This window comes from Oryx dammah, unplaced genomic scaffold, assembly GCF_014754425.2.
Source record: "Oryx dammah isolate SB20612 unplaced genomic scaffold, SCBI_Odam_1.1 HiC_scaffold_27, whole genome shotgun sequence".
NCBI lineage: Eukaryota > Metazoa > Chordata > Mammalia > Artiodactyla > Bovidae > Oryx > Oryx dammah.
In genome coordinates, this window is record NW_024070211.1 from 50,934,900 (window position 1) to 50,961,285 (window position 26,386).

General features: G+C 38.4%; 1 protein-coding gene across 1 annotated transcript in view; it reads left to right on the forward strand.

Annotated features, from left to right (window-relative positions):
- The window catches only part of HECW2 (HECT, C2 and WW domain containing E3 ubiquitin protein ligase 2), a 192,035-nt gene that overhangs the window by 77,137 nt on the left and 88,512 nt on the right, over window positions 1-26,386 (forward strand). The window contains exons 13-14 of the mRNA XM_040228890.1: window positions 9,536-9,721; window positions 24,946-25,080. Coding sequence (XP_040084824.1) covers window positions 9,536-9,721; window positions 24,946-25,080 — 321 coding nt within the window. The remainder of the gene's footprint in view (window positions 1-9,535; window positions 9,722-24,945; window positions 25,081-26,386) is intronic.

The window sequence follows — 26,386 nt, forward strand, 5'->3', positions numbered from 1 at the left end:
TCTGCCTTTGGGGCATGGCAGGGGATTTAGATTCTATTCTGAGATCAGAGTGACATTCTTGGATTTGGAGGCTGTAGAAGGGCAATAGTGGAAGTTTTAAAAGACTGATAGTTTTAAAGATTGAGTAGGAATTTGCCCTAGAAATAAGACAGGCCAGAGCTCTCTAGGTAGAAAGAGTATCATTTACAAAATAAGAGGTTCATAAAGTTACGGGCTGTCTTAGTAATTTGTAGAACTACTGAAACTGAATTATTAGTGCAGCAGTTTGGTATTGCTGGTATGTGGAGAGCATAGGACACTAGCAAAAGTCAGATTTGAAAGGTGGGCAGAAGCCAGGTTGTTGTTGTTAAGTCGCCCAGTCATGTCTGACTTTTTGCAATCCCATGGACTGCAGCATGCAAGGCCTCCTTGTCCCTAACCATCTCCTGGAGTTTGCCCAAGTTCATGTCCATTGCATTGGTGATGCTGTCCAGCCTTCTCATCCTCTGATACCCTCTTCTCCTTCTGCCCTCAGTCTTTCCCAGCATCAGGGACTTTTCCAATGAGTCAGTTGTTTGCATCAGGTGACCAAAATACCAGAGCTTCATCTTTAGCATCAGTCCTTCCGATGAGTACTTAGGGTTGATTTCCTTTAAAATTGTCTGGTTTGATCACCTCGCTGTCCAAGGGAATTTCCAGTCTTCTCCAGCACCAGAGTTCAAAGGCATCAATTCTTTGGTACTCTGCCTCCTTTATGGTCCAGCTCTTACAACTGACCACTGGGAAGACCATAGCCTTGACTATATGGACCTTTGCTGGCAGGATGATATATATTTTTTTCAGAAGCCAGGTTACAGGAATCTAAACTCATGTATGGAACAATTCTAGGAGATTGAAGGCTTTCATATAAAGAATGAATAACATTTAGAGTTGTCACTATAAAACAATAAGTCATGCTGTGGTAGGAAGAGCTTTGAACTTGGAATCAAGTAACACAAGTTTTCTTTTGCTTGTTCATTTATTTATGCCTTCATTCAACCAATATTTATTAAATGCCCATAATTTGGCTAGTACATTCCAGACTCTCAGGCAGAGTGGTAAACAAGACAAGAGTAGAATAAAGATGAACTAGTGAACAAAAAGATAATTCAGGCAGTGAAATGTGTCATGAGGCAACTGAAACAGTATAGATGACTGGGCTAGGGTGAGTAGGGGGCCAGGCTATTGGAGATGCTGGTTTAGATCAGGTGGATGGAAAGACTTCTCCAAGATGTTATAAAATTTCAAGAAGCTAGGAAGGTAAAGGTCTTAGAGAAGAACTTTCCTTGCCAAACAAGAGCAAAGGCTTGAGGACAGGAATGAGTTTGATGTAGTATATGGTATGATCAGAGGGGTGAGCAGGGCTTCAAAATGTAGGGCTTGTGTAATCTGGCAAGGAGTTTGGGTTTCATTCTAAGTGGGTTTTATTCCTAAAGGAGTTCATATGGGGATGTAGTTTTGATTGTTTTTTTTTTTTAAGTTTCTTCTACCTGCTATGTTGAAAATAAGTTTTAAAAGGCAAACTTGTCATCCGGCAGTAAGTGAAAAGGCCCTGTGGTGAGACATGGAAAGGACCTGGACTAGTGCCGGAGCAGTAGAGACGGTGAGAATGTATCTTGGAGAATGAGCTGATACTTTTCACACACTTTTGTCAATGAGGTCAGCATCTTCTTTGTTGAGCCAGATAATAGGTTTTGAACATTGGATTTAGTTTTGTTCCTTTTGTTTGTGTGTATGTGTGCTATTTGCAGTGTAACAGCACAAGTTGAACTTTATTCTATATTATTAGCATTTTATTTTCTTCATCAATTTCTTAAATCTAGAACTTATGTTTAGAAACTGGCAGCCAGCAAACTTTTTCTGGAAAGGGCCAGAGCATAAATATCTTCAGCTTTTGGGCCAAGGACAGCATGTAAATGAATGGATGCGATTATATTCCAATAAAACTTTGTTTGCAAACACAGCCAGCCAGTCTATAAGTCTCTAGTTTACTCATTTCTAGTCTAGACAGCCCATAAAACAGTATTAAGACTTGATTTGCACTTACTGATTGCTGTAGTGTTAATATTACCACTGTGGCCAATTTCAAGCTACCATCTTTTTTGTTGTGTGATTTCTGTTTTGTTATATATATTCATTTTTTGTATTTTCTTGATTTCATGTATTATGTGATAACGTACTGTGTTTGTCCTTGTCTTATTTCACTAAACCTAATACTCTCTAGGTCCATCCACATTGTTGAAAATGGCAGAATTTCATTATTTATTATGGCTGGGTAATTGTGTCTTCTTTAGCTGTTCATCTGTTGATAGAAACTGGTTTCTTCCGTATCTTGGCTATTGTAAATAATACTGTTGTAAAGATTGGGGTGCATGTATCTTTTCAAATTAGTGTTTTTTCCCAGATGTATACCCAGGAGTAGAATCACTGGATCATATGGTAGTTCTATTTTTAGTTTTTTGCGAAACCTTCATACTCTTTTCCACAGTGGCTGTGCCAATTTACATTCCCACCAACAGTGGGCAACAGTTCCCTTCTTTCTACATCCTCACCAACATTTTTTATTTGTAGATATTTTGATAATAGCCATTCAGACAGGTAGGAGGTAATATCTCATTGTACTTTTGATTTACATTTCTCTTATGATTAGTGATATTGAACACTGTTAGCTATCTGTAAGTATTGTAAAAATTGTAAGTAAAAATTCTGTTAAGGTCATCTGCATGGTTTTTAATTGGGTTGTTTGTACTTTTTGATACTGAGTTGTATGATCTGATTATATAATTTATATTCTAATCAAGGATATTAACCCATTGTCAGTCATATTATTTGTAAATATTTTCTCCCACTTAGTAGGTTTCCTTTGCTGTGCAAAAGCTTTTAAGTCCAGTTAGGTCCCATTTGTTTATTTTTGCTTTTGTTTCTTTTGCTTTAGGAGACATCCAAAAAATATATATTTCTATGATTTAGGTCAAAGAGTATTCTGCATTTGTTCTCTTCTAGGAGTTTTATGATTTGATGTCTTGCATCTAAGTTTTTAATCCATTTTGAGTTTATTTTTATATGTGGTATGAGGAAATGTTCTAATCTCATTCATTAATATGTAGGTGTCCAGGTTTCTCAGCAGCACTTATTGAAGTATTGTTTTTTCTCCACTGTATACTCTTACCTCCTTTGTCATAGATTAATTGACTTGAAGTATGTGGGTTTATTTTTGGCTTCCTGTTCTGTTCCATTTATCTATGTGTCTGTTTTTGTGCCCAGTACCATACTGTTTTTAGAAAAGACCCTGAAGCTGGGAGGGATTGGGGGCAGGAGGAGAAGGGGACAACAGAGGGTGAGATGGCTGGATGGCATCACTGACTCGATGGACGTGAGTCTGAGTGAACTCCGGGAGTTGGTGATGGACATGGAGGCCTGGTGTGCTGCGATTCATGGGGTTGCAGAGTCGGACACGACTGAGCGACTGAACTGAACTGAACCACACAGTTTTGATTACTGTAGCTTTATGTATACTCTGAAGTCAGGGATCATGGTCACTCTAGCTTTGTTCTTTTTTTTCTCAAGATTGATTTGGCAATTCATGGTCTTTTGTGCTTCTGTACAAATTTTAGGATTTTTTTTTCTAGTTCTATGTAAAATGCCATGGGTATTTCATAGGGATTGCATTAAATCTGTAGATTGCCTTGAGTACTATGGACATTTTAACAGTATTAATTCTTCCAACCCAAGGATACAGAGGATCTTTCCTTTTCTAAACATTTCAGTTTCCTTTATCAATGTTTTATAGTTTTAAGGACATAAGTCTTTCACATCCTTGGTTAAGTATATTCTAGGTATTTTATTCTTTTTGAGGCAATTTTAAACAGAATTGTTTTGTTTTGTTTTGTTCTGTTTTTTTGCTTTCTCTGCTAACTCATTATTAGTGAATAATAAAAAGCAACAGATTTCTGTAATTTGTATCTTATGACTCTTCTGAATTCATTTATTAGCTCTAATAGTTCATTGGTGGATACCTAATCATCTTTATTGAAAAGAACAAAAATTAAGTAGATACAAAATTACCGTAGCTCTAAAGGAAAATTTGAGAAACAAAATACTGTTTTTTGTTTGTGTGTGTCTGTGTATGTGTGTTTGTTTTTACTGTTTTTGCATTGTAGTTGCTTTAAGATATATTCTACTGCCCTCTGCTGGTTATGATCAGATTGCTTCCAAAATTGTCTTAAACCATTTCCCCTGGTAAGTCAAGATTTAATTCTTAGTGTCATGTCGTTGATATTTGAGATGACGGTGTTTGTCTAATAATTATCAAACATACATACATTTTATTATATGCAACTAAATAATTTTTCCAACATACATGCCAAATGATTATTTTATACTGGATGAGGTATCCATTCCCTTCCCCAGGGAATCTTGCCAACCCAGAGATTGAACCCGGGTCTCTTGCATTGCAGGCAGATTCTTTACCATCTGAGCCACCAGGAAAGCTCTAAATAATTGCTACTTTAGCTTTTAATATGTTCTAGAAATACCTTAATTCTATCATATAAGCTCCTTTCTACTTAATGAAGAAAAGTATTGTTCTAAATGCTATTGCAAAAATAGATGAATTGATAATTACAGTTAGTTTTATCAATAAGTTTCCCTCCATTTTACTTCTTAGCCAGATGAGAAAAATATAAAGTCCCTATGATTAAAAATATTGTGAAGATAAACTGCATAAAACAAGACTATTTCCATATAATATCATATATCTTATGGAAACAATATTACTTGATTTTGTTTACAATAAATTTTGTTTAGTGAATAATATATACAGATGCTCACATCTACTTCCTTGTGAGCCTTTGTATACATTTACTATGGCAGCAGTGATAATGTTTTCCAAGCATGAATTCAGAATAGCTATTCCTGATGAAGGATTTCTGGAAAATGAAAGATTTTATTTAGCAATAATGTACTAACCTGTGTTATTGGAAATAACAGATTTAGAGTAAATTAAGACTGGGCCAGGTAATCCTGGACATACGATCACTGTAACACTTAAAACACCTGCTCCCAAAAAAGGAGGTTTGATTATTACTTGCATTGATTCTGATTAATTAATTGATAAGTTGGTTGATTGATAAGACATATAATTTTCTTATTCTGTTGCCAAATAGCAATATTTCCTCTCGGTTCTTCTCGATATTTTTCACTTCTAACTCTTCAAACACTTAACCATACAGAACACATTAAGCTCTAAGGAGTGTAATTTTAATGCAATTCCACAAAGAAATTCAGTTAATACTCAGTTGCTCATTCATCTAACTGTGTAGTGTTTATTTATTTACTAGAATGATAAGACAAGAAACAACCAAGAGGATTGGGAAAGGGAGTTTTGGAATAGAGAAGGGATAACCAAAATGGACATTTTAAATCACATTGACAGGCAAGAAAACTTTACATCCTTTAGGTATCATTTAAAGGGGCTCTGCTTACTATTTACACTTGTCAAATCACCTTAACCCGTGTGACTCCACATGCAGCATCTTCCAAGGTGAGATCACTCTGTGCAAGAAGTTTTATCATGACACTGCTATGAAATAAGTCCACTTTTGTTTCAGGTAGCAGATCAGATCCCTTTACTGCATCTTGTTCTGCAAGACCAAAGCAAAACAGCAACTCAAATGCAAAAAAAGGATCCCTTTCCAGTTAGACCCACTACACCCCAGAAGGGAGAATAAAGATGTCTCTTTTCTTTTCACACACAGGTTTCTCCTGTCAGCTTCCATGAAGGCTCTTTCTACCTAATCCTACCTGTTTGGTGTTTCTCAGCTCTTTAGTAGGGCTTCCCTGGTGGCTCAGAGGGTAAAGCGTCTGCCTGCAATGTCGGGAGACATGGGTTCAATTCCTGGGTTGGGAAGATCCCCTGGAGAAGGAAATGGCAACCCACTCCAGTACTCTTGCCTGGAGAATCCCATGGACAGAGGAGCCTGGCAGGCTACAGTCCACAGGGTCACAAAGAGTTGGACATGACTGAGCGACTTCACTTAGCACATAATTAATAAGAGGTTATGAGACCCTTCTTCCCTTAATAGAAGGTGGAATGCTTGCCCAAGATCTTCAAAGACTGAAAAGTAGAAAACAGTTTTACTAATGTTAGAACACAGTGTAGGCATAATCCCTTATATATTCTTGTACTTAGTTCAACTCTATGGTTTTACAGTGATTTTTACCTCTTCAGTGCACTTTTACACCCTTTGTTCCACCGGATTTGAATCCCACATGCCTATGAAGAAATCAGGGCAGTTACTATTATCCCATCATAGAGCTGAGCAAATTGAGGCAGAGATTAAATAACTTTCTTTGTCTCTATCCATGAGCTGTGATTAGAAACCTCACCATAGTTCTGTATGAACTGGAGTATAAATATCTTTTCTGAATAAGTATACTTCTGGTCATATATATGTATATACTATATATAAGGTACATTTTAAAACAATACTATAAATATTGAATAAACATAAAATATATATCAAAAATAGAACAGATGGATATGTATATAAGCATATGTATGTGTGCTTGGTCGCTCAGTCATGTTCAACTCTTTGTGACCCCACGGATTGCAGCCTGATAGGCTCCTTTGTCCATGGGGATTCTCTATGCAAGAATACTGAAGTGGGTTGCCATGCCCTCCTCCAGGGGATCTTTCCAACCCAGGGACTGAACCCAGGTCTCCTGGACTGCAGGCGTATTCTTTACCAACTGAGCCACCAGGGAAGCCTGTATATAAATATAGACATGTATAAATATGTTACACATACACATATATAAACATACCTAAGTAAACATATATATGTGAGTAAGTATATATGTAATTTCTTTATAAACATGTAGCCAGAGTCTAGAGGGATGTTCCTGTTTGCCTTATGTGTTTTATGTAGACCCTAATAATCGTGTGCATATTATTCAGACTTGAAAAAGCCATGATTCAAAAGGTTGTTTGCTAGATACTGATGAGAGAAATCTTTCTTATACTTAAATTTACTTTGGTAGATGCTTTTTGCAAAGATCAGTTGACCTTGGCACTATATTACACATCTCACTGAGTGGAGAGGGGGAAGATGAAAGGACGTAATTAATTGTAAGACCAGCCTTAAGACTCCTGTGCTTAAAGAGCTGTCCAACCCCAGGGGATTGCTTCCTGCCCGAGGCTGGGATGGGTTCCTTCACCTAATTACTACTACTTCTTGCCCTAATGCAGTTCTGCTGCTTTTCTTTAGCAGAGTGAGGACCTTTCTGGTGCCCCAGATAAAGAGTCAGGATGTGGCCTATTTACTTATTTTAATACAGGGGGGAGGGTTAAGGGAGGGTGACAAGAGATACATCTGTTTAGAAATGATTTATCTGACAGAATTCTCCCACAATATTTTGTTCCCAAAGAAACTTATTAGGGAGCGTGACTTGAAAGTTCATTACTGTCACTGTCAGGGGCTAGTGTTATCTCCGGCCTCTATGCTTGCAATGGCTTGTGTGAAAATAAATCAGCAACATGCAGCCAAATACAGAAAACAGATGCCTTGTTGATTGTGCATAAGACTCCAAGGCAGGGTCAGCCACAGGCTAAACTATTAGTTAGCTAATGTTAGTCTCTGACAGCCTCCGACTTCTTTTATTAGTCTCCTTCTCTGCTTTCATGGTATCACTTTCTTATTCTCTCATGCTCTAATTGCCCAGAGCCCCTGCATGGGCCTGCCTGCTTTGGCAGTGCTCTGTACTCTGAACCTCATAATTTTTCACAGCCATCACACCTCCTCTCCTTTAGACTATCAGGTGGAAATGTGATCTCAAATACTTTCTTCTCAGGTGTACTAAGGAACTAGTACACTAGCATTTGAGTAGAGTTTAATGTGTCTGACCTTCCTGCCTTCCATTTTCATAGGGGAAAAATAATTTCCATACAAAGCGAAAGGTTAATGATAGCAAATCAATCAGAATAACTGTAGAAAAGTTACTTTGTGTAGTGTGAGTTATACATCAGTCACGGTGACCAACATATCTCAATGGCTTAAGATAACAGAGGTCTATTTCTCATTCCAAATTGAGTTGTCAGGGTTCTCTGATCCCTGGAGTCCTTCAGAAACCCAGGAACCCAAACTGAGAGCAGCCACCATTTCAGACATGGCCAGCTGCTGTGCTCACCATGCCAAAGGAAAGAAAGCTCTTGAAGGCACTCCCGTTGGCAATGAATTGTCCGACCCAGACGTGACACATTCTGAGGGTCTCTGGAAAGACAGGAACATTGTTAACTATCCTTACTTATTCAGCTTTTATTCTCAATAACCAGCACAGTAAGTGTGTATTAAGGTGAAGTTATTTCCAGAGATTGTGATTTCTTTTGGGTTTACCTTGGTCTGTCTGAAAGACAATAAATAACAAAACTCATAAAGTAAAGCCTGTAGGCCTCCACACTCAGTCTGATATCCCTGGGATACTGAGGTAGGAGGAGCCCAAAGCCCTTTGAATCTACCTGAGGAGAATAGCATTCTGGGAGAGATCCTTCATGGTGGGTCAGTTTCATGAATATCACATTCCTTCAGGGAAATAGCCTATACAGTTACTCCTTTTCCACTGCTTGGCACATGGTACTGTGTTGAATATCTGTTGACTAACTCATGAGGACAGCCCATGGCTTATGGTCTTTTTTTTTTTTTTTTTCTGGACTCTTCTTTAAGTATTAGAAGATGACACTGATGACATTTTACAGAACAATCACTTTTTTATGTGTGCTGGTATAATGGGGTTTTATTAAATGTGTATTTCAATCATGTAAATTTAGCCATATATAGGTAATGTGTGTATATGAGTATGTGTGTGTGTGTGTACAGGAAAAATAGAGAAGAAAAAAAGATTAAAAAAAATACTAAGATATACAGTCTAGGTAATTCTGCTTGCTATTCTATTTACTGAGATTATGCTTTTAAGCACAAGTAAGATGAAAAACTCTAATCTCCTGTGGTCTCAGTTGAATATGACTCTCAGTGAGAACTACTCAGCCTATTGGATGTGCTTCTAATATTCAGATTTATGGCCATTTTTCTATACAACTTGGCTCCTGACTATATGCCAACTGTTTCATTGGCATAGACCCAAAGAGCCAGAGATCTTGTGCTGGAGGAAATCCTGGCTATATCGGGGCTGTCTGTGAGGTGGTATATTTGTTTCCTGAATGGTGTAATTTTGACTGTGTGGGCTTTGCCTAAAACCATCTTTAAGGTCTTAGATCTCCTGTAGAATGAAACTCCACACCGTTCTTGTTCCTTAGAAAACTAGATTCATTAGTGAAGACTCCCTGACTTTCTGTAGTCTATTTTACTTTAATCAAAATTATTTTGCTTTGTCTCCTATGTGGGTCTAGAGTTACATTGAATCTGATATACCATCCGCAGATTAAATATGTCCATGGGAGTTTATGTGTTGCTTTTGCATGTCACAAAGCAGATTAATGTGGCTTTCCCATCCTTCTCTCCAGAGTGCCTACCGCATGTTTACAAACAACACATGTTTGAAGCACATGATCACCAAAGTCCGGCGGGACACCCACCACTTTGAACGCTACCAGCATAACCGGGACCTCGTGGGATTCCTCAACATGTTTGCAAACAAACAACTGGAGCTGCCAAGGGGCTGGGAAATGAAACACGATCATCAGGGCAAGGTAACTTGTAGGAGTGGCCGTGGGGAAGCCGCCACATGACTGTGCGATCTTGTGACTTTGGCACTTGGCTCTACCCATCATGTGAGGGCTGAAAGTCCTTTGTGAGGGGAAAAATTCCATCTCCTGCTTCAAGGGAAACCTGGACAAACAGGCTGTTTGTTACCATCAGCAGTTGCTACCCTCTTTTGAAGTGGTATATGCAGTGTATGGGAGTCAGGGCACTTGATGGGCAAAACACCCACTTTGCATGGACATTGTTTGAACTGTAATCTCTCACCATTTTCTACTGTTTAGAGAAGAGGCTTCTTAGGCAATGATACTTCCCTATCCTAGCTGTGTTGTGGATAGTTGAATACAAGTTGTGGCATTGTTTGGAAAAGGTGGCTAGGAGGTTGCTAAGCAACAACACAAGGTGTGTCTGTGACACCATCTGGGTTTGGGCCTTAGTCTTGTTGGTTCAAAACCCTGATTTTGTTAGCACGTTAAACAAGATTCAAAGATTGATTAATTTATGATGAGAAATACTTAACTCTCGCACAGGCCAGGTAACCACATCTGCACTTCCTTCTTAGACAAATGAATCAGAAAGCCGGGTAACTATCAGGAGGTTGTCTTATGAGTAAGAAATCAAAGTGAAAAAGTTAGTAATTCTTATTAAGGTGTTTCTCAGCCAAGATTTTGTTTATTTAACTCTTGTTCAGCATGTACTAGGAGCCATGAACTGTTTAAGTTCTTTATGTTTAAGCTCTCCACAATTACTCTGTAAGAGAGTACTGTTGTTATTATTGCTATTTACGTATGCAGAGTTCAGGTGCAGAATGGTTCAGTGACTTGCCCAGTGACTAGGGATGGGTAATGTCTGAGCTGGGCTCTAACCCATGCAGTCTGGTTCAAGGGTCCTTGCTCCTAACCACCATATTATGCTCTCCAAGTATTGAGAAACCAACCAACAGTTTTCCTGTCTGTAAAAATACTTGAAATACATGACTTGTAGTGTGGGGAGGATCAAGTTGACAAAATATTTACAATAACTGTACTTGACTTTTTCATTCAACAAATATTTATTGAACACCTGTGCAAAACAGAGCAGCCAACAACTCCGTAGAACTGCCTTTCTGATGGAAAGAGATGGCCAATGGACAAGTAAATACCAGGCACACTAAGAGCTGATTAAAGTTTTGATTTAAAGAAAAGCAGGATATGGGGTCTAGGAAAAGGCAGGAGTGGAGAGTAATTTTATAGAGGGCGTCTGAGGAATGACTCACAAATTAAGCTCTGCATGCACACAGACGTAAATTAAGTGAGAAATAAACCATACCAGGGAAGAGCATTCAAGGTGAGTGGAATGTGGAAAGTACTCAGTGCATTCCATTCTTCCCTAAAGTACCCTCTAGCAAAAATACCACAGTGTATCTTGCTCATCCTAAACTCAGCTTCCAGCAATCTTATCTGAGAACTTAGCAGCAGTCAAAATTGATATTACAAATTGCATGGATACATTTTAATGCATGGGAGGAACCCTCAGACTTTCACTGAAACTACTGACCTGAGTTTTGTAAAATTTTTAGTAAACCTCTAATTCTCAGCCCAGAGAAGATTAGAAGTGGTAAGCATGAAGTTCAGAATAGATGAAAGAGAATGGATTTGTAATTAGGTTCCTAAACCACAGGTAGAATAGTGGTATATCAGAGTTAGGTGAGACGGCAGGGAAGCCTTTCCAGGACACGGGGAACCTGCAGGGACACTTGGCAGTTCCTGTGCTCTCTCTTTCCCAAGGAGGATGTCACTTTGCTGGTGCCGAGTGTTTGTAAACATTCTACTAAATGGAAATGCGCAGGTAGTCCAAGAAAGGGCGATGGAAAATACTGATGGTATTATACCTGCATGTATAAGAGCATTAGCAGACCAAGAATCAGCTCTGTTCTCAACTCTGACAGTTTTTTCCCTGATGTCATGGGGATCTATACTCATTAGAAAACCACAGGTCCAGGGAAAAACCCAAGCTGAGATAATGCTGCATGTATTTCTGTTCTGTGCAGAGACTTAACATGTTAAGTCATTTTGTATCCTTAGCTGAAGGGAATCGGGAACTTATCATGCAGACCTGGAAGGGAAGGTTCCCTTCTTGCCAGTCATAACTTGCCAGACATGCTTCAGGAGAGAGCTTCTTATTAATAACACCTGAACCTTGAGAAGAGTTTAAGTTGAACTTAGAATACTATTTAAGATGACTTAAGATGTATTCTTAAGAACGAGTTCTGTCTCATAGCTTTTATAAAAGTTTCGATGGTTAAACAGAGGTAAACATTATCTCAACTGTGTGGGTAACATAACCATCTATCCTCTTTCCTGAGGGTTTGGACTCATGTGAGGTTTCAGCCTAAAGTTGTAAGCATTGTTAAGAGCATTGAGTGTGAGTTGGGAGATAGCTGACCTCACAGGTTGCTGGTGACTTTCCTTTTGAATGATGTGTGGCACGGAAGATGTGGAAGGACCCCTGGCCTTGTGGACAGAATGAATTACCAGACAGGCCTGAAAGATGATCACTTTAGCCTGATTCCTCTGCTTTGTGCATTTAGACTTTAATGAGATTTTTAGCTAAGCTATGTACCTCAATGAAAGCAGGTATATCTCCCTGTGCTTCCCATCATCCTTTCTTTACAAATGACTGACTTCCAATAAACAAAAATAGCTTTAAAGAACATCTGGGAGAGGCTCTTGCCGTGGCTGTACTTTAAAAATCATAGCTCCCATCCTTTGCCGTTAACAGGTTTTCTACTAGCCTGAAATTTTAACTGCCCCTTTTTGATGTATTGCTTTACCTCTATAATGTTTAAAGGGAGTAAACTTTTTTCCCATTTAATATAGCATCAGAAGCTATTAAATACTATGAGTTTTTTTTCCCAGAGTGATGACTAATTTCTAGAATTGACATGGAATAGGATGACCAAAACCTCACCTGCATGAAAAGACATGGTTCTTATGAGAAATGTTGTCAAATTTAGCTGCTCAGGACTATGCAATTTGGCTCCATCTTCTTTTCTCAAGTGCAACATCTTCCTGTGTCTTCATTAATTTTGCCATTCACCACACTTCCGAATGCCTGCTCTGAGCATGCCGCTGTGATAACTATGCTCCAAGCTCACAGTGTAGTGTTATGTAGTGTGTGCCGCTAGATATGTGCTAGATGTGGCTATGCATTTAGATTAATTCCTTCCACTCTCAATGCAACCTTGGATATAACTGCTGTTTTTAATCCATATTTTTTGGAAGAGGAAACTGAAGCACAGCATGGCTAAGTGAGCTGACCAAGATCCTATAATTAGTGTGTGGTAGAATTGGATTTGACTTAGTCCATCCAGATCCAGAGTCTGTGCTGTCACCCTGCCTCTTACCAGGGAGGAGGTGAATACACGTCTTCTAGCTCTGATAGTGAAGGCAGTAAACGGTGCTCTGGGACCATGCTCTGGCATGGTCTCCTACCATGGTTGAGAGGGTGGGGGCTTTCATACACACCATCGAAGGGCAGCAGAGGGGCTGGATTGCTCTTGGCTCTCTAGGCATAAGTGAGTCCCCACAGTCCTCTTGCACTGTTTCATGATGCCTATACCTATGTGTCTCATGGTGTTGCTGTTAACTTGTTTTGTCTTCCCAAGCAGATGATCCCCTCCTTGAGAGTTCTGTTTATTTTTTTAAATAACTCCCTCTTCAACCCCAGTGCCATTTGTATAGAAGATTCTCAACACAGGTTTGATGAAGGAATGAAATTTGTCATCTGTAGATTCCTAGTTTTTCGGTGATATCTGCTTTGGACCAACAAGCAAGCTTCCAGGCTCTCTCCCCATTGCCACTCGCTCCTCCTTCTGTGCACTCACTGGAAGGAGCTCCTAGGATTTGCCTGGTTTGACCTTTCTTATCCCATGTGTTGTCTTGGATTTTTCACATTACATGTTTGAACAGGGTAGTGATTATGCTGTACTACAGTTTAGCTGTCTCCAATTTGGAAGAGACTTTTCTTCTAATTACTTAAGGCCAAGGGTTTAAGTTGGCTGAGATTTCACAAAATTCTAGATCTGGTTTGCTTTTTGGGGGAGTTCTAGGGTGAAAAATGTCCTTGACTTACATGAAAGAAGAGAAGTAAAATATTCTTTTAACATTGACTATGAATTAAAGAGTAAGAACAACTATCAGGCCTTCTAGGTAAGATGATAATGATGGTGATGACAGTGATGACACCTACATTTATTGGGCTCAATCCATGTGCCAGGCACTTAACTAGGTATATGGGTATGGATTATTTTATTTCAACCTCATGGCAGTTTATGAGGTGGGTATTATCATTATTGTTCACATTTTATTGAAATTTGCGTGTGTGCATGCTAAGCCACTTCAGTTGTTTCTGATTCTTTGCGATCTTATGGACCGTAGCCCACCAGGCTCCTCTGTCTATGGGATTCTGCAGGCAAGAATACTAGAATGGGTTGCCATGTCCTCCTCCAGGTACCTTCCTGACCCAGGGATTGAATTCACATCTCATGTCTCCTGCATCAACAGTCAGGTTCTTATAATATGTGTATAATAAGCAAGTGAGGAATTCAGGATTATAACTTTAGGAGCATGTCTCTTAACCACTACACTCTATTGGGAGGGATTGTCTTTGAAAATGAGATATACTTTATCATTCCAAGGAAGAAGAGTTACAGTCCAGGTGTTGGGATTACTGGTATCCTTCAAAGCTGAGTCATACAAATAGGTTTTGATTAGATTATAGGTATTTTATCAGATGACACTCCACCAGAAACATATTCATGACTTCATGCTTAAATACCATAGATCTAGGAGCTAAAAAGGGAAGCCTAGTCTTCCTCTAATTCAACCTAATAGGTGTGGGATTTCTCTTGGTGGAGAGAATGTTTTAAAATTATATTATGGTGATGGTTGCACAATCCTATGTTTATACTGAAAACAGTGGATTGTACCATTCAAATGGGTGAATTGTATAGTATCTGAGTTATATCTCAATAAAACTATTTTTAAAAAGCAGTAGGTTAAATTAGAGGAAGACTAGGTTTCCCTTTTTAGCTCCTAGATTTTATAGATCTTTGATTCTTTAGTCTTAAGGATTAGATGATACAGTTCTACTTTTAATTACATTTGGAAAGATATCTTGTTCACAATTCCACACTGTGTTTTAATTAGTATTTTATTTCACAACTTTATTTTCTTAATTATTTTTATCCTAGCCATTAATCCAAGTTTTATTTTATTCAGGATAGTCCTCATGAGACTGTGATTAACATCTGTATATACATATTTGTTGAAACTAAAGTCTAGGATTTCAACTAACATACAGGACACATTTTGACTTGTCTTATTTGAAACAAAACATTTAAGCAAAGAAAGTAGGCCAGTATAGAAAGAAAATCTCTTCTTTCTTCCATTGTAATAATTCTTAAACTTTTGTACACTCTCAGGACTGTGGAAAAAAAGGGTAATTTGGGATCTGAGTTACAGTGTTGATATAAACTTTTTATATTTATGCAAGAAATATGCATCAGTAGTATTAAAATGTGACTTGGTTAAAATGCTTCTGATTCTTGGCTGAGTTTGATCATTAGTATGTGCTCTTGGGGATAATATATCTGTAGACGATTATGAGTTTTAATAAGCAAAACCAAATGTTACTTAACATAGTAGTGTTCGTTCTTTCTTCCTTACTTTTATTCTTTCCTCCTCTCTTCTTTCTTTTCTTCCTCCCTCCCTTCTTCACTCCTTTCTTTTCTTCCTTCCCATTGTTAATTTGAAGAATTTGAGGGAAATTATGCTCCAGTGGGTCAGGATTCCTGGATCTATCATTTTCTGATCTAACTTCTACAAACCTCAGTTTTTTCTAAAGTGAGAGTTAGTAACCTGTCCTGTCCAGCCCCTGGGGCTGTGGTTGGCATCCACTTAGATAATCATGGGATAACAAGTGGAAGAAAAACAATTAGGATTATAATTAACACAATTTACTCAGTAATTGACTTATTATTTATAGTGTAGAAAATAAAAGCAGTACAGTTACAAATCTCTAGAGTTTTATTACTTAGTTTTGGGGAAAAAATATGGATTATGCAGACACCTACAGAATACAATGGACCACATGGCACACTAAGTCAGGAATGCTACTCACCTGGTTATTCCTACCCACTCACTAAAATCTTGATTTGAATGATTAGGTAGAAGCAAGAATCTATCTAGAACAATAACTAAACAGTTTCAATTTAGACTTTTATGAAAATGATAAAGATTTGTTATTGATGGCTGAATCCTTACTCTAATGGGAAATACACAGTGACTTATCAAAGATGCAGTGTAGAATTCGTGTAGTGTCCCATGCCTCCTCTTAACAGCCTGCTGATCTGCCTTAACCAAGGTGTTCCAACAAAATGATTTTGCCACAATAGGGGTCACTTTACTGTTCTTGTTCCTTTTGTCCATATTGTTCTTGACCAGTGCAGGGTAGTCTGCCCGCAAGTGTTTGCTTTTGCCTGAAACCTGTATAATGACCCAGAGTATTATCAGTTTCTCTACTATGAGTCCTCTGTTATTGTGGTCTCTCTGCTAGATTTGTCTCTTGCTAGATTACTGGTCGTCTTCTGTGGTGGTTACATACTCTATAAGCTATGGTCATGAAGATAGCATTTTAGAAACATCCTTCACAAGAGAAGTAGCTTTCTTCTTAGAACCTGAACTGAAATCAGATCCATGCATTTGCACAGAATCATGCCCTTCCAGTGTAAAACCACTAGGCACCCTCCCCAAGACTGACTATTCTACTTCAGTGCCTCTGATTTGTGTTATGAAAACACAGAATAGGCAACATGCACTAGTATAGATGCAGAATGAATTCCTGGAATAGAATACCTGAAGAGTTTTCATAGTAAAGATTGGATTTGAACTGAACCCTAAATGATAAGTAGGATTTTTATAAAATTAGATTGTGGGGGAGAGAAAACAGGGCCTGGGGAAGGAAGGAAAACACCTAACGTAAAGAAATGGAAAAAAGAACACATCCTGAGTGGGTATATTTGGTTCCTTTGAAGAAGTAACAGGAAAATACTGAGAAACCCTGTATTAGATACAAGCACACACACACACACACAGAGCTGATGGTATAAGATCCAATACAAAACCCAGCAGGCTCACGACTCAAGACTCAAGAAAATGCCAATGTTCCTACTCAATCAGGCCAAAGCAGGTCCCTCTTACTCAGACTTTTGACCTTCAATGATTTTATGAGGCCCATCCACATTGGAGGGCTTCCCAGGTAGCTCAAATGGTCAAGAATTTGCCTGCAATGCAGGAGATCTGGGTTTGATCCCTGGGTCGGGAAGATCCCCTGAAGGAGGTCATGGCAACCCACTCTGGTATTCTTGCCTGGAGAATCCCATGAACAGAGGAGCCTGGAGGGCTACATTCCATGGGGTCACAAAGAGTCAGACAGGACTGAGTGACTAACACTTTCACTTTCACCCACATTGGGTAGGACCATCTGTTTAACTCATGCTACTGATTGAAAGGTATCTCTTCCAGAAACACCAACAGACACATCCAGAATATTGTTTGGCACTCACTGGCCCAGTTAACACATAAAATTAACCATCACAGATCAATATCAATGGAGTAAAATCTGTCGAAGCACTATTGCAGAGAGTTAAGGATAACAGAGAGAATGATACAGAAGACATGGACAGTTAGAAAGTTATGACAAAGCTTGATATTTCCTAAGTTTATATAGTGAACTTATTGTTTGGTTTAGTTTTTGGGAAAAGTGTTATTTCTTTTTTGTCTCCCCTTTCAGATGGCAAATATGGAATAACCCTTTTTCCTGCTTCTTTGTTTTGTACTGTCAAACAGTAGAGTACTGTGGGGCACTCTCACAGGTGCTTTCCCCAGATCAGTCTACTTGATCCTAAATTGAAATGCTAAGAAACTTTGGACTGTAAAAAAAGTGATATAAATGTTATGTGTTCTTTAAAGAAAAATGTAAAATGGTAACCATCTGCTTATTAAATGTGAAGTGTCCTTTCCCAAAGCTTTCTAAAGGCAAGCTTTGTAACTCTAGGACATTGTGACTGGATGTCAGATTGGGGAGTTGAGTATCAGCATGGTCTGAATATTCACCTTGGCAAATAGAATGTAGCAGTTATGGTTAGGATAGATTTTTAGAAGAGAGGAGATATTTGTACCATGAAAGTTACCACAGTCCCAGCCTGCTTGAGGATTCTCACTTTACCATACTCTAATAGCCTATGTGGCTGGAGAAGTTGCCCAAGTGATGACATAGACTTTGGTTTTAATCCTGTATGAAGCTCATGGCCACAGTTTATTAAGTCAGGTTCACCTTAATGAGTATAATGCAACTTAATATGTGGAGGTTTCAAGTGAATCCCAAAGTCTTTTAGCTGAGTAAGTTCTACACTTAGAAAACTATGTTTTTCTTTCTTTCTTTTTGTCTATTAGAGCACTGTATTTCTTATTTTTGTGGTGCATCTCTTTAATTACTTTGAAACAACTAACGACTTTGTGGTGGTGATCTGATTTTAGTCAGTCAGTCAGTCAGTTCAGTCGCTCAGTCGTGTCTGACTCTTTGCAACCTCATAAATCACAGCATGCCAGGCCTCCCTGTCCATCACCAACTCCCAGAGTTTACCCAAACTCATGTCTATCGAGTCGGTGATGCCATCCAGCCATCTCATCCTCTGTTGTCCCCTTCTCCTCCTGCCCTCAATCCCTCCCAGCATCAGAGTCTTTTCCAATGAGTCAATTCTTCGCATGAGGTGGCCAAAGTATTGGAGTTTCAGCTTTAGCATCAGTCCTTCCAAAGAACACCCAGGACTAATTTCCTTTAGAATGGACTGGTTGGATCTCCTTGCAGTCCAAGGGACTCTCAAGAGTCTTCTCCAACACCACAATTCAAAAGCATCAATTCTTTGGTGCTCAGCTTTCTTCACAGTCCAACTCTCACATCCATACATGACCACTGGAAAAACCATATCCTTGACTAGACGGACCGGTGATCTGGTTTAATCACCTCCAATTACATAGCATTCCAAGTAGAAATGAAATTAACCGTTAAATAGCACACTTTTAGAGGATCTCTTGCTTATTTGTAAGGGGTACCAACTTGTTAGACCAAAAAGTAACCCATGCAAATGCACATAGAGGCTGAAGTGGAGAATCTTCTGAGGCTGTATACCTTTCTGAATGAGAGAATAGTGCAGAGTTTGGTTTTGCGAATGGATTTTTGAATAAAATGCTAGTACCATGGAGTCTTGAAGGAATTGCTCAAATATGAAGATGGCCTTTGCCTTTTGCTTTTAAAGAGTTGTCCTCTGACCAGCATGGGATCTTTATAAAAAATGTAGTATACTATCTTCAGATTTCATGGTAATGCCCTTCTGTATTACCTAAAATGTACTGATTTGGATAACTTCATTCTTGGTTTTCTCTAGTGGTAAATGCTTAGCAACCAGCTCCTTAGGGGTGGTGGGGAAGAGGGCTGATCTGTAGCATTTGCCATTTTCCATGGTGTAAATTCTCTCACCATAGCCAGTTTCAGGCTGTCAGCGTCATCATCAACCAGCTACCATAATTCCTTGAAATTTCACCATGAGTTCATGGAATCTGGTCCAAGCCATCCCCAGCATGTCACTGGCTTCCCTGTATTATATGTCTTAACACCTAAATACCACCACTCCCAACACATAAAATCTGCTTTCCCCCTTCTCTGCCCTGCCTTGAGCTAACATTTATATATGAAGTATGGGGAATGTTTTACTTATCCACATCTACTAACTGATCAGCTGTTTCCAGAACTCTAATCCAGTGCCTTGTGTCCCTGTTTTTCTCTTCTATCGACTTTAGCTCTCTGATTATAACAATTTAACAAAATAACTTTCTTTAACTTTTTTGTGATTGGTACAGATGCCATGAGATATTTAGGACCACTCATTCCTTCAAATGAACCAAATGGTAGAAGATGTTAGCATGACTGTTTTTTACTTATAATAAACTATGTCATTCAGGTCTTTTCATCTATCATTTGGTAACAGAGATCTGTCTGGGATATAATATAGAGAAAATAATACCATGTTTATTCCTTATAATTGGGGAAATGCTAGAGAGGGGACCAGGAGCTGAGAGGAGATTTATATTTTGGAAGGGAGAGAATGTGTGAGTAAATTAAAATCTTTATAGAAATTAGATTACAATTAACTTTTTTGAGCATTTTAAGATTTTATAGAGTTGATAAACTAGAAGTTAGAACAGATTCAGTATGTAGCACTTCTAATCTTTAAATTGTTGTTCTTTTAGGGAAAGAAAGAAGATCTGATGTCTTTCTGTAGCATAGTTACAAGTGCTTTTTGTTTTATTTTGTTTACATGGTCTTTTAATATGGATTCCTGGTTTGGCAAAATGTTAACTGGAAACAATTTCAAACTTCTGTGACTTAGATTTGTTGAGCCTGAGATTGGTATTTCTTCACAAATACTGATGGCTTTTTCTTTTCTTAAAATAATAGAAACTTAAAAAAAGAATTGTGTAAAGAGAGAAGTGTATTTTGTTTGGCCTCACTAAAATACCACTTGGCTCCAACCAGCTCATATTTTCTGACTCTGACCATGCCCTGAAGCAGTGAAAGGGTAGAAGTTTTTAAAATGAGATTTGAATTTGGATATTTGCATTCCTTTCGGTTTTTTATTATATTGTTAGTTCTAGCTGGTCCAGCACAGGGAAGCTTGAGTGGATTTCCTTAATGAAACTTAACAGTAGACACTCTATGTTATCAAAATTTGCTTAGCTAGTGACTAATTTCAACATACTGTTTACTCAGGCAGTATTTATTAATACCTGGTAGAAAATTTCATAAATAAAAGCAGACCACTCAAAAATTATGACATAAAAAGTGACCCAAATTAAATTAAAAAAAGAAAAAAAAAGTAGTCAGTCAGCTTTGTTACTGACTTGAGCTAATTAGGATATCCTGTGGGAACGTGACCTACTTTTGTGACATAATTGATTTGTGCATCACAAATAGAAATGGCAAGCCTAAACTTTGGGTGGTATCTGTTTATGCATTTCTCTTCATGTTAAAGTAGAAAACGTTTTCCACAACTCAGTTGGGATTTGAGTCATCTCGTTTGTGTGGATGTAGCAAAGCACTGTTCAGGGTCACACAGTTAACAGAGAGAGCACAGCGCATGCTCAGAGAAGCTGCTTCTTGGTGCTGCCCTCAGCCAGAGCTAGTGCACTAGCCGTGGCTTCCATACAGGTCTTAATAGGGACTTTCCCCCAAGTATCTGGCAGACTTAAAAGACTCATGTAAACAATATACACATTCCATCTTCTCTGAGTCTGAGCCCCTTGTGGAATACAGACTAGCACCTCTCGCCACGCACAGCGCTGTCTCCAGCAGGGAAGCAGTCCGTGGACTGTGCGGAGGAAGCACCGTTTGCTGTCCAGCATCAGCAGTGGGCTTGTCAGTGCTGAATGTTATTGTCGGCCTAATTCAATAAATATGTAAATGTTTCTCTAAACTCAAGTATTATGTGAGGTGTGAGGAGAGTGAGAAGAACATCAAAAGGAAAAATAGGAGGAAGAAAGAATGGGGAAAAAAAAGAGGAGAAATAAGATGAGAGGGGAAGGAGGCACTGCTCACTGGGCTTTGAAGTCAGGAAGATGGATTCAAATCTCAGCTTTATACTTTCCCAGCCCTATGTTTCACTTAAACCTCGAACCATTACCCAACTGTATTGAAGGCGAACAACAATAAGACATCATTATTTATGAAATAATGAAAAATCTTATTTATAATGGTGGTGGCTGGCTTATGTGTTCATCTGTGCTGAGACAGTGCATCAGTTAGGATTTGGTGTGGCTACCCTGTGACCGAAACCTATACAAAGTTTAATATGCAAGATTTTATTCTCACGTATGAAGAAGTTCAGAGGTAGGCAGTCTGTAGGTTTTAGCGTGGTTCCTTAAATTGTAAGAGCCCTAGCTCCTTACAGTTTTTTTGCTTAGCCACTCAGTCTTACTAAAGCCAAACTCTTCCAGGTTCGGTACGGCTGCTGGAGCTCGGTATGGTTCCCATCTTTGTTTTAGGAAGCTAAACGGATGAAGAACAGAAGGAGGACTTCACCTTGTGAAAATCTCCTTGTAAGGAGGGTGTCCGGAAGTATCACGTGGCACACTGCTTACATCTCATTGGCCAGAACTTAATCTAGGCCATACAGAGCTAGAAGGAGCTTGGGAAGTACAGTTTTACTGGTTCTCCATTCTTTTGAGCTTGGTGTATAGACTGTAGGGAGAAAAATTATGATCTTTAGAAAAATGTCTCAGAAGTTAAAACTATTATTAGTAATAATAATAGTAATAATAGTAAGTCACATTTAAGGGGTCACAGAGACTATGTTCAAAAATTTATATGAACCATCTCGTTTTACCTTTGTTTGATGTAGGCATTACTGTCCCTATTTAACAGAAAAGAAATTGTGGTTTAAAGAAGTTAAGTAGTTTGCCCAAGGTTATGTCACTAGTAAGTGGTGGAGTTAGGGCTCAGACCCAGGCTTGTCTTTCTGGATTGCAAGCATTTAATCACTACTTTGTCTTCAACTTCTCAAGTTTTAACTTGGTAGTTTATACATGTCCATTTGAGATATTTTGAAACCTTCTATCTTACTCGTGGTTTTGTAGTCTTTAGTTCTCCACATGTTTTACCCAACACACACACACTCACAAACTTCTCTCATTTATTTTTCTCAAACTTGTCAGTCTTTCTATGCTTATGTTAAAAAATTGTGATTTTTAATACTTGGTTAGTTCATTGTCATTTATCTTCTTGTATTTTGGTCAAGAGTCTGCTATTCAAGTTTTTGGAAGTTTATTTTCTGAGCACCCTCTTTTTCCCAGATGTAACCCTAAAAGCTATCAGAGAGAACAGGGTGAGTAAGGAGTCCCTACCCTGAAGGCATTCACAGTATAATTCTTTAGAGAATGGATTTTAGACAAGCCTCTTAATATCAAATTATACTGTGACACTCCATGTAAATCACAACTGACCTAGATGTACACACCCATTTGTCCTTACAATTACAAGTGCATCATTGTTACCTCTAAATGGCCACCTGCACCTTCAAAACATGCCTAAGAAATGAGGTAGAGTAAATAGGCAATTCTATTTTCATACTCTTTGCATTTTCCCCTTAGTATGGTTCATATTATTGTTGTAAGTAATAAGAGCTTAATCTTCTTAAAGAGAATGTGAGATTGATATGATATTATTTTGAAATGTCTACTTATAAAAATAATTGAATTTCTATTTTATGACATTTTAAATAGTGGCAGAAGTAATATCCAGATGTTGATTAGAAGCTCAAATCAAACAGGAACTGGTGTCACATTTGAGACCAGAGCCTGTCAATCCAAACCTGTGTAGGGTTTACAATTGATGTACTTTTTTTTTTAACAGGATCAGAGAAGTAAGACATTCCACTTGGTAGGTTATGAAAAAAGGGAACATTACCCATTATAAGGTTGATGACACCATCTCCTACACGACTTCCATTTAATCTAATCTTTGTACCTAGAAATCAGACATTGAGAAAAGGGCCAACAAGGATTCTGGTTCTGGTTATTTCTCTGCTTTGTTTCTAGTGCACTTTCAGCTTAAAGTTATTTTTTAAAGAAGTCATTTTCTGCCTATTTGGGAGCTACTTACAAATTATTGTGCCCTGTTTCCTGATTCTGTATCTACAGAAACATTTTGTTTCGTAATGGAAAGGTGATTTTCTTAATTGGCATAAATATACCATCTGCCCCTGGGATTTATCTAGAAGTAGTATTTCCTAGTCTTTAAGGTATAGTACTTTGTTAAAGGAGCTCCATCAGTTTGAGTTGTCAGTTCTATTTTGCTCATTTTGGTTATTTGACATATAGCTTGTGTCCTGACATTTTAATCAGTAATGAGTTTCCAGGCTTTCCTAATAGTCCTTTCTATCTTTGATGACCTAGTTAACTTTACCTGGTCATGGAAAACTTACATTTTCAATTGTCCTTGAGATAATGGGCTTCATTATTGCCTTGAATGAATTTTTCTTTGAAAACTTACTACCATTTGGTTCTTACTGATAATGAAAAATAGCTCTTGTGAAGAGCATTAGAATTAAAAAGAATTTTTAAAGGCCTTTCTACGTTGCTTGCAGACTTTCCTGCGAAACTGAGGGAAATGGTTTATGCTCATTCATGATTTCATGTCACTAGGGATTCTGCAGTAAATGTGTCAGACATGGTTTCCTCCCTCCTGTCACATTATGGGGGAGAAATGTTTGTTTTGAATGAGGGAGGGAGGGAGACATGTTTTTATAAGAAATCTGTAGCCCAGAGAACTTAAGTGACTTGCCCAGAGTCATTGAACGTGATAGAATTTAGATGTGTGACTGATGATTAAACTGGAGGAGCAAATAAGAAGACTTTAAAGAGTCTTAGAAAAGTGACCAAAGGGTTGGAATTTTTTTTTTTTTTTTTGTAGATAACAGGTAGCCAGTAGAGGCTTTGGATTGGAGTGGAGATATAGTCAAAGCTTTTAGGAAAATATATTCTCATAGTGAGGTGCCAGTTCAGTGAATCAGGGTTGTTAGAGATGTGAAATAACTGAGAAACTATTAATAATTTTACATTTAAGAGAAAGTCCTGAAATAATGGAATGAATGGTAGCCAGGTTGGGATAGGAGAAATAGAGGAGACTCTATATTGGGAAAATGGGGGGAGGACTTGGTAGCTGATTGCATAAAAGGAAAAGAGAAGTCAATGATGTTTGAAAGAAGAACTTGGTAATATCCATAGCAGTATGCACTTAGCATCAATTAAGAGAAGCCCAAATGTCCAATCAGGTGATTTTTTTCTAAGATCCTAACTTTGATGACTGTCTCTTAAGAGTATTTCCTAAACACAGGGACCATGTTCCTTCCTGCTCTCTTCCCTCTGAATTCAGTCTAAGCATTGCTTCCTGTGTTCTGGTCTGTCCTGAGGGAGGAAGGAGTAATTTTCCCAAAGATTTGAAATTATGAGAAAACAGAGCTAAGGTTATTGCTCCAAAGTGGGTCTCTTCCCAAATGTGTGAAACGATAGGACAAGTCTGTAGCATGTATGGACTGTTGACTCAGTGGATTGCTTCCTAGGCGTTTTTTGTTGACCACAACTCCCGAACCACCACTTTCATCGATCCCCGGCTCCCGCTTCAGAGCAGCAGACCCACGAGCGCGCTGGTGCATCGACAACACCTGACCCGGCAGCGCAGCCACAGCGCAGGCGAGGTGAGTCCCAGCTGCAGCGAGTGACCTGTTGGTTGGTAGGAATGCAGGATGTGGGATTTATTGAATTCCGCTGGCTCTTTCTTATTGCTTTGTTTTTCTAGTTTGAGACTATCATTTGGAGGCTGAAAAGTACTGGAATGTTGACAGGGCTCCTCTGGAAACAGATAGAACCTAAATTTGCAAGTTTAAAAGTAAGACATTAGAGGAAAGGTTGAAGAAATTAGATTTTTTTTTTTTTTAAGTTCAGTGGGTGATGAGAAGATTCATAATGCAATACAGTGTTCCAGAGAGGGTGATGGGGAGCCCTTTGGCATACCTGATAGCAAATTCATAGGAAGAAATGAACATAGCTTTTGCTCCATCACTCAGTCGTGTCTGACTTTTACGACTGTAGCCTGGCAGGCTTCTCTGTCCCTGAGATTTTAATTGGGGATTAAAATTGGATTAAAGGTAGGGAAGTTTCTTAAGTGAGGATTGCTGGATTAGATGAAAAACTCCGGCCTAGGCTATGAGGTTGTGATCCTCTCTAATCTTCTTTAAAATTAGGGTATATATGAGAGTTGATTTCTATACATGAAATGTCCAGAGAAAATGGGCAGAATTAAAAGCTCTACTGTACTCTACTTTGCTGGTTTGCAGTGACCCATGGTAACCACATGAGGGCTCTCCAATAACCTAACCAAAAAAGAACAGAAAAAAGGAATACTCTCTTTCTGTTTCCCTTTTTCGGTTGCAGGTTAAATAAATAAAAGAGGAATGTTTTATGTCAAATATTTTCTCCTCAGTACAAGACAAGAGGGCAGTAGAGGGTGAGATGCTTAGGTAGCATCACCAACTCAATGAACATGAATTTGAGCAAACTCCAGGAGACAGTGAAGGACAGAAGAGCCTGGTGTGCTATACACAGCACATGGAGTTGCAAGAGTCAGACATGGCTTAGTGACTGAACAACAGCAACAATAGACTTATGCTTTGAATGTCATATATCATCACGTTATATACATTGTTTCTAAAAATTCTCTTAGACAAGTAGAATTAAGATTCTTTTCCTGCATTCCTTTTCCAGGTTTTGTCTATGAGCATATCATCTCTTCAGTATTATATTGTATGTCAAGTATTTTTGTAGCTTCTATTATAAGAAAAGATTATGAATGCAATAAATAACTGGATTTGATTTAGCAGAATTCCACTCTTGGAATTTCCCCTCATGATTTACATACTGGCTCTAAGGATCATATGTGTTTGCTGGTTAAAAGTGCAGACATAGACAAGTACACACAAGAAGCTCATATAAAAATGATATATA